General features: G+C 37.8%; 1 protein-coding gene across 6 annotated transcripts in view; it reads right to left on the reverse strand.

Moving 5' to 3' along the window:
- Positions 1-10,841, reverse strand: part of RAD51B (RAD51 paralog B) — a 354,337-nt gene extending 343,496 nt beyond the window's left edge. For all 6 annotated transcript variants that reach the window (XR_009274842.1, XM_058807286.1, XM_058807288.1 and 3 more), the window contains exons 1-6: positions 10,753-10,841; positions 9,825-9,938; positions 8,588-8,704; positions 4,338-4,474; positions 1,582-1,701; positions 157-340 (exon numbers count right to left, since the gene is read on the reverse strand). Coding sequence is in view for 5 of the 6 variants with exons in the window: in XM_058807286.1 (XP_058663269.1) it covers positions 157-340; positions 1,582-1,701; positions 4,338-4,474; positions 8,588-8,704; positions 9,825-9,938; positions 10,753-10,836 (756 nt within the window). In the remaining variant the exon portion in view is untranslated. The remainder of the gene's footprint in view (positions 1-156; positions 341-1,581; positions 1,702-4,337; positions 4,475-8,587; positions 8,705-9,824; positions 9,939-10,752) is intronic.
- Between the last annotated feature and the right edge of the window lie 310 nt (positions 10,842-11,151).

The raw sequence follows: 11,151 nt of genomic DNA on the forward strand, positions 1-11,151 counted from the left end.
CATTACTATTATTCTATTTCCCAACTATATTCCAACTGGTACCTACATAAAGATTCCTGCAGGAATCATTGTCTGGTTTCTTCTTCCTGTCATTCTCCTTCTTCTCTATTACTTGATACTGTAAGGCAAAAACTTAGAAAAGGAGGAAGAACTTACTGGTATTGAGAACTCCTCTGCCAAATACTTCAACACTGATGCTCCTCTATTCAAAAAGTTACTTCTCTCTGCCAGATTGCCCTGGAGTTTTGTATCAAACTCCTTTCTGACAACTGAAGCAACAGAGTCAATTATTACAAGTTTAACCTTCTTCAAAATAATTTCTTCTTCCAAAGACATAATCCTAAAAAAAAAAAAAAAAAAGTCACTTATAGCATTATTTACAGAAAAAAATATAACACTAAAATGTTTAAAATAAAGATACATTTACTAAGCTTAAAGTCAGTCCCTCTTTTTTCATCCCACACACCACCTCCATTGACATCTGCACGTATTGAAGAGATTTGGAAAGGAATCTGAGGCTCAGTGGGCCCAAGCCAGGACCTCTCTACAAGAAAGTTTTGGAAGACCTCTGCTAGCAACAATATGCTGTACAACTCCTGAATGGCAGACAGCAAGTAAAGTGGGCACTGAAACTGTGCCTCACTGTGCTCTTCCAGCACTTCAAGGGGATTAATAAGTAAGAGGGAGAGTGACTTTTTACATGGGCAGATAGTGATAGGACATGGGGAAATGGCTTAAAACCAAAAGAAGAGATTTAGATTAAAATTCAGGAAGAAATACTTTACTCAGTGGGTAGTGAGGCATTGGCACAGGTGCCCAGAGAAGCTGTGTGCGCCCTACTCCTGAAAATGTTTAATGCCAAGTTGGATGGGGCCCTGAACAACCTGACCAAGTGGGTGCTATCCCTGCCTATGATGGGAGGTTTGGAACTAGATGACCTTTAAACTCTCCTCCAACCCAAGCCATTCCATGTTTCTTTAATATGCTACTAGCTGTTCTCTGATAAAGCTGTATTAGGAGGCAAAACTATTCTGATAATAATTCTCCCGCTAACATAAAACATACCACATGATCATAAAATATAACTTCATTAATTTTCATTGCAATATATGTTCACAAATTAACATAACATAAAAACATGACAATACAATATTGCACTCAGGCTGGTGACAGCTAAACAACTTCTCCCTCCCACAGCTGGGGGAATCCCCATCTTCTTGGAAGTAAACTGCTTTGGAGGAGCAAACTTCAATTTCATGGAAAACGTAACTCTTATACTATGGTCTCTCCACAGCCCAAGAGAATACCTGTCTCATGAACATTCCCCTTTAAAGGCTTACAAGAATCAGATCACATAGAAATTGTCTATCACAAATTAAAAATCTAGTGGATTAGTCACATGCTATGAAATGATAAGAGCAATGTCAATCTTTCTGTAACAATGTTACTTCGTTGGAGACCATGCTGGCATCCACATGAAAAGGTCTCAAATTAATTATTCTTCATAAAACTTTGATACAAAAAAAATGTTTTAGACAATCCAGTCAAAATTGTCTTTTCTTAAACTCTGGAAAAGAATACCTCTTCAGCACACTGCAGCAGGTCAGCTCTCGGTACAGGTGGATGCTACGGGTCATGCAGAGCAGCTTTTCATCTGAGTCATAATAAGTAGGGAATCTGTTTGCTGCTATCTCAATTAACCTATTAAAAACAAACAACAACAAAAACCAGAAGGCATAATACTGCAGAAAAGAATAATACAAGCTAATAAGACATCAAGTATTCAGAAAGCAAACACAGCAAAGTTCTGAGCCATAAGCAGATACCAACTAAGACTAAAAATCTCTTTAAAAGGAAAAGCATACTGTATCAGTCAGAGTGAAACAGTGGAAATCAGAACAGTTAGATTCTCCTTCCAGTGATGCTGAGTCAGTGGTACACTAGGGAAAGACATCATGTGTCTGTAAGCAAAGAAAGGGCATGTCTCCTCTAGAAGGAAAGTTTACTTACTGAGTAAGTTCTTCAAGTTTTATACCAGAAATTGCACTTAATGACCAAGCATTTTCCTATTCAAATTATTTTACATAAATATTAATTTCATTTAAATAAAACTACTCTCCAACTCTAACCATCTTCCTTTTCACCTTTACCTTGCAGTGAAATCATAGATTGGGTTTTGTGTCACCAAAGAAATCTAACAAGCTGGTAAGAAAGAGAAGATCCATTAGACAGAAAATTTTTTCCACAAAATTTTTTTTAATTTTTAATAACAAAAAATACTTAATTGTTTATATTTTAAGCAGACATATCCCACCACCTATAGCTTGAGAAGAGTGGCATCTAGTGGATTATACTTGTGGGCACAACTTACCTCTCTTTAAACTTAGGCTCTTTTCATTAAAACACAAAGTTAAAGAGAATTTAGAGAAAACAAATTTAAAATCAGTTTAGAAACAGAGCTCAGGAGATTTGAGGTAACATCCTATTCAACGTAGTGCCAGCTATGAAATCAGAACAAGTTACTTGAGTCTTCATTTCAGAAGCCTTCAAGGATGGAGGCAGCCCCACCTCTCTAGGCAAAGCTTTTTCACCACAAAGGCAGTTAGGAATTGTAAAGCTTCTCCATATATCAGCCCAGAAATGAAGCTCAATGTATGCCTGCTGTCTCCCAGCACACACCCCTGTGCCATCTCCTTTGGGCCTCCTCATTGGCAAGTGAAGGCTACTGTTAGATTGGCCAATATCTTCTCTCTACTCAACTGAGCAAGTCCTTGGTCTCTCCACAAATGGCAAATGCTGCAGCTCCCAACCACCTTGGGAAAAGCGTATATGCACCTCCCTGGCCATGATGGTTCAGCTCCTTAGAGGATGCAACACAGAAAGTATAAGATATAGTCGGTCTGCTGAAATTGTGTTTATCATTTGCGACTGAGCAATACTAAATATTATTTAATACATAAATATTCTCATCTTTAATAATATTATTTTTGCCATGTTTCCTTTCTACATCCTATTCTATTTTCAGCAGTCTCAGTTTCATCTGCATCTGCTTTCCTTTTCTTTAGCACTCATTTCTAAGTGACAAGTCTTAACTCACTCTTTAGGTCCTACCTTTTTTCACTATTTACATTTCAGGGACCTGAAATAAAACTTAAATGGTGTGTAAGGAGGAAGCACAGGACTTTACAGAACCATTGCTTGAAGCTTTTTTCCTTTGATATGCTTCAAACTTCTGTGACATTAACTTGACAAAAAGCAGGGTTTGAAATCCCACCTTCTCATCTACGATAACTTGCAATAAATAATCAATGGAAATACATTTACCTTAATACTCCAGAATCATGCCATGGCTATAGTTACTAGATCATCTGAAATATATAAATTATTTCACTCAACCTCTTTCTGCCCATTTTTCTACACTAATCAGGATGAGACTACTGTACCTCCTGTCCTTCCCCAGACCCTTAACTTTTGAAGTTGCTCATTCTGAACAACAGGGACCAAGGAATTGAAATCTCAAAAAGATCAAAGCCACAACATTCAGCAAACTTTGGTAACTAAGTAAAATAAATTAGAGCTACATTTAATGAAACACTGCAGGATTATTTCAACAGTTAATCAAACAGTTAACATGGGAAGAGCAGCAACCAACAGTAACTCAAGCAATCCAGCACAGCACACTCATTCAGCACTCAAGCACATCAACATGCACAGCTGAGCCATTTGGGTTGCATGGGCCAAGCAGGAGATATGAGAAGAACCAGGTATGTTACAGTATTGTAAGTAAGGTATTACAGTAAGGTACAGTACAGTAATACAGTAAGGTATTACAGTACTGCATAGCTGCTGGGGATACAGGAGATGCAAGGTTACTGCAGAAGGGAATCAGAAATGCAGGAGGGTATTGAACAGAAATAGGATGGAAATCTGAAGGAAAACTGGCAACACCAGTCCCACTGTTCACTGGAAAACCTCTACTCTCTCTGTAGCCAAAATGCTCTGCCTTTACATCCTCTAATCAATATCCTGTTAACTCCACAAACCAAACTGCAAAGCAAGATTTCAGGTACTAATAAAACCATTTAACAATTAAAGATCATGTCATCCACCTTGTCATACCAGAACTGGAATCTGCAACCTCATACAAATTAGGAAGGTGAACAAACCATTTTATTAAGTTAATTTCATTGTCTGTGGAATAACAGCATGTACCAGAGGAATGTTTAATAATTACCACCAGTATTTAAAAATGCACAATTATTGCTCAGAAAATATTTGAAGGTTCCAGGATAAAAGGTGCTAAGAAGTTGTGTGTATTTTAGAATTTTGCACCTTACCTTTCAGCACTGAATGCAGACTCTGTGTCGATGTATATAACAGCCCCATCTAGTCCTCCCATGCTCACAGGAAGCGTAGCCAGAGCACTTAACATAATACAAAATTGTGTTTTGCCACAACCTGGTGGGCTAGTTATCTGGAAGGAAAAAGATTAGCAACATAACATTCATTTCACCATACTTCTACTTTTATCTAAGTCCCATCAGCCTGTGTTCCCCCAGTTCTGCTCTTTTAGTAACCAAAGGAGACAACAGCCATGAAAAGACAGAACATAGCCCACAAAGACCAATTTACAATTACTCTTGGATCTGTACCTTGCAGACAAATTCATCCCCTGAAGAAGAAAAAAAAGCTTTTCAGACAAAGCATTATGCTTATGATGTCACTTTCTTTGACATCATTATTACCTTTCAAATTTGAGGTCCCCTACTTTCCCCCTCACCTCACAAGATCTTCCCTAGAGACACCTAGCTCTCTTCCATCTGTCCCTCTGCTACCTTCTAAAACAGAGCAGAATTAAAAGATTCACAGTTGACATTCACATGTCATCAATGGCTTTTAGAGCTGAAAACTAAGTCCAGAGCTATTGAGCTCACAGACAAACATCTCCCTAGAAATCATCATGAACTTGGTAAAACCAGGTCTCTCCTAGAAACACCAGGCTAATTGCTTATATCCTATAAAGAATATGAATAGAATAATAAGAATATAAAGAATGAATGTTCAATACGAACCACATTTATACATTAGACAGATTTTATCTGCCTCAGAGACTACACTCTGCCCTATGCAGTGTGTTTTTTCATTGATATTAACTCCCTATTACCATATTTCAACACCAACACCATTCAATGATCAAGACCAGATCCCCAAATCTTCCACCTGTGCTCACTGAAAGCCCCTGTGGTGAAGCAGCATTCAAAGAGAGCATGCTCAGCTTGCATGAAAAGGTTCCAGTACGATTTTGAGGAGAAAAAGGATCCAAAGAACACATTGTTTGATGAGATCACCAGTTTCTGATAGCAATATTTCTCTACTAGAGATGGCAGTCTGCTGTACTTTATCCACTGCAGATCTTCCAGAGATTGTGTCTGAATGCTGGCCACTGTGTTCAGATAATTGCAAGTTCATTACTACTACAGGGGGTCTTTGAATACAATATCACATTGTCACTGCTTCTGGGAAGGGAGATGATGAAATCATAAATACTCAGAGGGCCAAAACCCAGCAAAAATAAAGTGACTCTAGGCAGTGAAATCAGAGTAATGGGTTCATTCTTATGCCAGTAGCAACAAACTAATAATGCAAGGTGTAAAAGCAAGCCTCTCCAGGTAAGCTGAACTGTAAAACAAAGCATGCTGTCTCAAAACACCTAGTACTGCCAGAACAAAGGCCTAAACACAGAGCTAGCATTTTAAATTTAAAAACTTTAATTTAACTTTCAAATTTAAAAACTTTACAATTGACAGGCACTCAAAATCAAACTGATTTTTGAGACTACATGCACGATAGTTTGGTTTCAAACACAAATACTTTCACCAGAAGATAATACAGTACTGCTATGGTTTTGTTTAAAGCAGTAGCAGCATGACTTGAAGCACAGAAAATGTACAAGGAATTTGTAGAAGAAGCATCACAGTAGCTACAGTTAACAGTTGGTTAAAATCCCTTTAATCACCTTTGTCTTTTAACAAGGCCTAAAAGTCAAGCTATATCAACCAATCTACTTGAAGCTTTAATGCAAGGGAAGCATTAAATGATGTTTTTTAGAAGAACACACTGCATTTGGTGAATTACAGATCAAGAATCAGTAATTTATGCAATTATCTGTTCCCCAGCCAGTGCACTTAAATTACAAACTATCATATCACCAATATCTGCTACAATTTAATGTGAACCCAAAGCATATACAAAAAGTACAGAGGCAATACACATTCCTTAGACTGTGACTGCCAATGAACCTCACCAGTTTGTTTCTTGTTAAAAAGAGAACTTGAAATGAATGAGGGGCGGGCATCAATCCAGTTTGTGAAATTAAAATGTTTGGACAACTGTGATGATATTTCATAAAAACATTTCTAGTTTCAGCCTTGCCTGGGAGGTGCACTGGACCCAAGATCCATTTCAGTGGCTGACACAGAAGCCAGTTCAGCAGAGATGCTGTAAAAATGTCTGAGGATATGAGCATCACATCCGAGAAAGTGAGGGAACCTTGCAGCACAAGGAAGCAAGCCAATGGAGCAAGAAAGCATTTGTATTCCCAAAACCAACAATACTTCATGTTTAATCTGCATTCCTTTAAAGGGCCTTAAAACAGGCATTCAAGTAATCCACAGTGAAGAATTTTACAGAACTACAACATTTTATTATCGTTACCCCCTGGTTCAGCAAGTGTTTAGAACAATTGAATCCTTCTTGAAATTCCTGTAATAAATTTAAATTCAATGTCTGCAAAAAATTTGTTTGGTTTATTTTATTCCAAATCTGCTCTGAAAAAAACCCACCCAGACAGAGACATGAAAAACATGAAGACCACTTCAGTTTTTTAAAATATATTTTATTAGGCAGAGATAAATTATTTTTCATAAGTTATATACTATTTTCTCTGGCACATCTGTAGGGTTTGCATGAAAACACAAAGAGCTAAATCTTCATCTACCAGTAGATTAAACTCTTCGATATTCAAAAAAGGATTTTGAATAAATTCCTTTTTTTAGGAATTTATTTCTAAAAAATAAATTCTTCCTCATAAAACTTGGAAAAAAGCTCATAAAACTTGGAAAAAAGCTCTGACCACAGAATTTCAGCTATGATTTAGTCTTCAATTTAAAACCTAATAGTGGCTTGGAAAAAAAAAAATCTGAAACAGTGTAATGGAAATCAAATCCCTCTGGCACTCAAAAAGAAAGGAGATTTGGCAATAGAAGATATGACCACAAGTCTTAATCCCTCTGATCAGATACTCAAATTCCAAGTTTCCAGTTTTACTGCTGGGTAAAGTAACAGAAAGACAATAATTTAGTCCTAGCACTCAGGAAGTAAATTCTGCATTCAGCATACTTTTGATGAGAACTTCTGTCAGACTTAAAATATCCATCTAATTCAAAAATGCCAAAAGACAATCTACTTGTCTGTTACGCTCCAGTGACTTGTAAAAAAGCAAATTAAAATTGTTAAATCCTAAGATCACTCAAATCCAAAAATACAAAAACAAACCTGAAAGTGTTCACAAGCTGCAGTAGAGCATAAAAGCAGCAGAAGCACAGCATCAAACCAGCTGCAGCTGTAAATTGATAGCTTTCTACTAAAATTTCATCTAGCAATCTGATGAACACTCAGAGCTGCCAACCTTTTAAACTACTTTAAATCTCAAGATTCTTGCAAAAAAGATTCTTAAAATCCCCAGAACCAGGCTTTAAAAGAAAAGATCAGTTTTTTTTTTTTTGGACACACTATTTTATTTTTTCTTGGACAAATCTAATCTTTTGAGTTATTCATCACATTTCTGGATCCTACCTAGTCATCTCTGTATTATTTGTGACCAAATAGTTATGTATCAGTCACCAACCAAGCCCAAGGTGCAGGTGGAAGGGCTTGCAGTTCTGGTCTCATCCACTACATGTCTTGTACAGATGTCAACATCTCCCTCCCTTGGTGAGATCTCCCAATGTAGAGAACTGCACCAGGCAGGTCCTTTCATTTTTAACCAAAATATCATAGAATACAAAAGTCACATTCAGAAGCTTTTTCCAGAAGAAAACTTAAAGTGCAATATTGCCTTTCCTGGTGCTGTGCATTCCATGCATGGTGCATATTCCATTGTCTACAAAAAGAAATACTCAGAACCTTTACAAACTAATCTTTAAAAGCCCTCATTATATAAGAGATTCTAGAGCAGAAACTATTTCATTTCAACTTAGTCTTGCTTTAACTCTAGTATGTTTTAAGTCACTGTTAGATTTTGTAAGTCATTTCTATCAGGAATCAAAATCAATCTAGCTTGCTTACAGGATGCAAAAAAAATGTATTTTCTTCATAGTAAGATTTTCATAACTTCTCATTTTTATTCCTCTACTGTGACAATTTGCCACAGCAGACAAAGAAAAGCACTTGGCAAGACCTGTTCTCATCCAAACATTTTTGTGTGTTTTGTGTTTGAAGCACCTGACCCAAGACGGTCCAACCTATCTGTGACTTTTGATTTCTAGGCAGAATGCTCAACTAAAGTAAAATATATTAAACAAATTACCTCTGTGAGGGATCCACAAGGCACTCCACCATGCAGGACTCTATCCAAACTATGAAGTGTGGTGGATAAAAAGGCTGAAGAAGGATTGACAGACTTTCTTAGTTTCATTTCATAAGCCTACAAAAGGAGGGAAAATAGCAAAAGAAAACAAGCAAAGCAGAAAATGCTTTTCTAAATGGAAATAGGAAAATTGTATTTGCTTTTAACAACCTGGTATGACTTAACATTCAACAATGAGAGAAGTACTGTTATATTCAGCTATAGTCTGCCCTTAGCTCATCACCCCTCCTTGTATTTATATTCCATTCCAGAGAGTAATTTTAAGTCTTTTTTCTCTCCCTTACCACAATATTAAATAATAAGCCCTTAATCATGATGTGACAAAAACTGTCTCTGCTCCTATTCAACAAGGTTTGTTTTCAACCTGTAAAATTCCCTGATCAGTGTTCATTACCAATTTACTAGCTTCAAATGCATGCAGTAAAAGTCATAGAAATTCTTCTATTACTAATTTGATTGCAGGATATTAGTCAATTTAAAGTCTCACAGAATTACTCCTATAATTACTACGCCAATTACACATTTGGTCATGGATTATTTTTGCAAGGAATAAAAAGGGGCTGCATTGACAGAGGTCAGAACTGTCTGTATCCCCTCAGTTTTAAAAGACTGTGTCCTCTCTGTTTTAAAAGACATCTTTTCATATGAATTCAAAAAAGAAAAGAAAATGCTGCCACTGCATTGCAGACAACATGTTTCCTTCTTGCACCCTCCCCAGTTAGGCTACTGTAGCCTAAGGCACAAAACTCATTAACATGGGTGGAAACGGTCCTTAAGAAGCTATTGTCAGGATCACTTCAATTCTTGGCACCACTTTTATATCTAAACCAAATTTATACCAACATTCTTATTATTTGCTTGTAGTTGAAAAAAATATTTTCTTCACTGCAGGATACATACTGCTATAAGCAATTTTTACATGCTGGATTGGCAGAGAGTATGACTTATTTCCCTGCTGCACTCAGAACTGCTGCTGCAAGCCCGAACAATCTCATGGGGCTATAATACCTAATAAATGTAACTGTATCAACCTAAAGTGCATCAAAGACCTACATTTGAAAATAAAAACATTATGGCATTGTGCAGTAAAACAAGCCTCCCAGCTAAAAAGATGAGCGACAATGTTCAGCTTTTCCAGATATTGTATCAAAAGTAGTACCAACACAAGCACACTTACTGTCTGCATTTTGGGAGCACAAGCTCGGCTGACCTTACAGAGAAGCTTCTGCACCTCATAGTAGCTCTGTCCTGTCACTTTCATTAGCTCCAAGAGGGAAAGACATAAAAAGTCCTGAAAGAGTACAGAGCAATTCAGAGAGCTCAACCTAGAAATCCAGGCTGGGGACTAAACTGATGCAATCTGTCCAAAATTAGTGCATATTCCACAGGTTTAGCAACTCTCCCTTCAGATACTTTTACACATTGCTAAGGTCCCCTCTCAGCCGTCTCTTCTGGAGGCTGAACAGGCCCAGCTCCCTCAGCCTTTCCTTGGAGAAGAGATGATTCAATCCCCTCATCATCTTCAAAGCTCTTCACTGGACCTGCTCCAGGAGCTCCATCTCTGTCCCGAGGAGCCCAGCACTGGACACAGCACTCCAGGTGAGGCTCTCCAGGGCTGAGCAGAGGGGCAGGATCCCCTCCCTCGACCTGCTGGCCATGCTCTCCCTAATGCAGCCCAGGATCCCATGGTCCTTCTTGGCCACGAGGACACACTGCTGGCTCGGGGACAGTTTGCTGTCCACCAGGACCCCCAGTCCTTCTCCACAGAGCTGCTTCTGCAACTTCCCTACCTCCACAGGGACAGTAAGTACATAAAAGTTTAAATGTTTTAGTTAGGCATTCATGATTTTAAAGCTTTATTTTTACAAGGCAGCAGACCAGATTGAGTCTGCAATGCTCCCTACTTTGTAAAAAGTAAAGATCCCAGTTTAATTAAACTGCCAAAAAGTGAACACAACATGCGTTAAAACAACACAGTCACGCACAAACAAACAAACAAAAAAAAAACCCAAGAAAACCACCAACTTACAAAAAAACAAACCCACTCCCAAACTGCCACCAATCCACAAAAGACCAACCCCTCACAAACAAAATAACTCTTTCACCTGACAGGTGGTGATCTGATAGCGACTCAGTCTTTCACACATTTCCTGAGACAACTGTGCTCTTCTTAGTTTCTTAGCAGCCATGCTTCCCAACCTACAGGGCAGACAGAAAAATATTTGAAAAATGATTTGAATATGATTGTGTGGACAATTCCACTAACTCCCTGCTAAAGAACACATGATGTAATGTGATATAGATTTCCCATATAAGTCTGTGTCACACTAAATTATATTACCAGTCTGAATACAGTTTTTTAATTACATCTCATATTTGACCGTGTATGAGAACATTCCAGTAAGAACAGCAATGTCTATAGGACAGATGTTGCTGAGACATAAGCCAGAAATTAGACAGTCATGAGCTGAACAAGAACTCCCCATGCTGTATGGCACTGGCAA

Source organism: Ammospiza caudacuta, chromosome 6, assembly GCF_027887145.1.
Source record: "Ammospiza caudacuta isolate bAmmCau1 chromosome 6, bAmmCau1.pri, whole genome shotgun sequence".
In the NCBI taxonomy this organism is placed as follows: Eukaryota; Metazoa; Chordata; class Aves; order Passeriformes; family Passerellidae; genus Ammospiza; species Ammospiza caudacuta.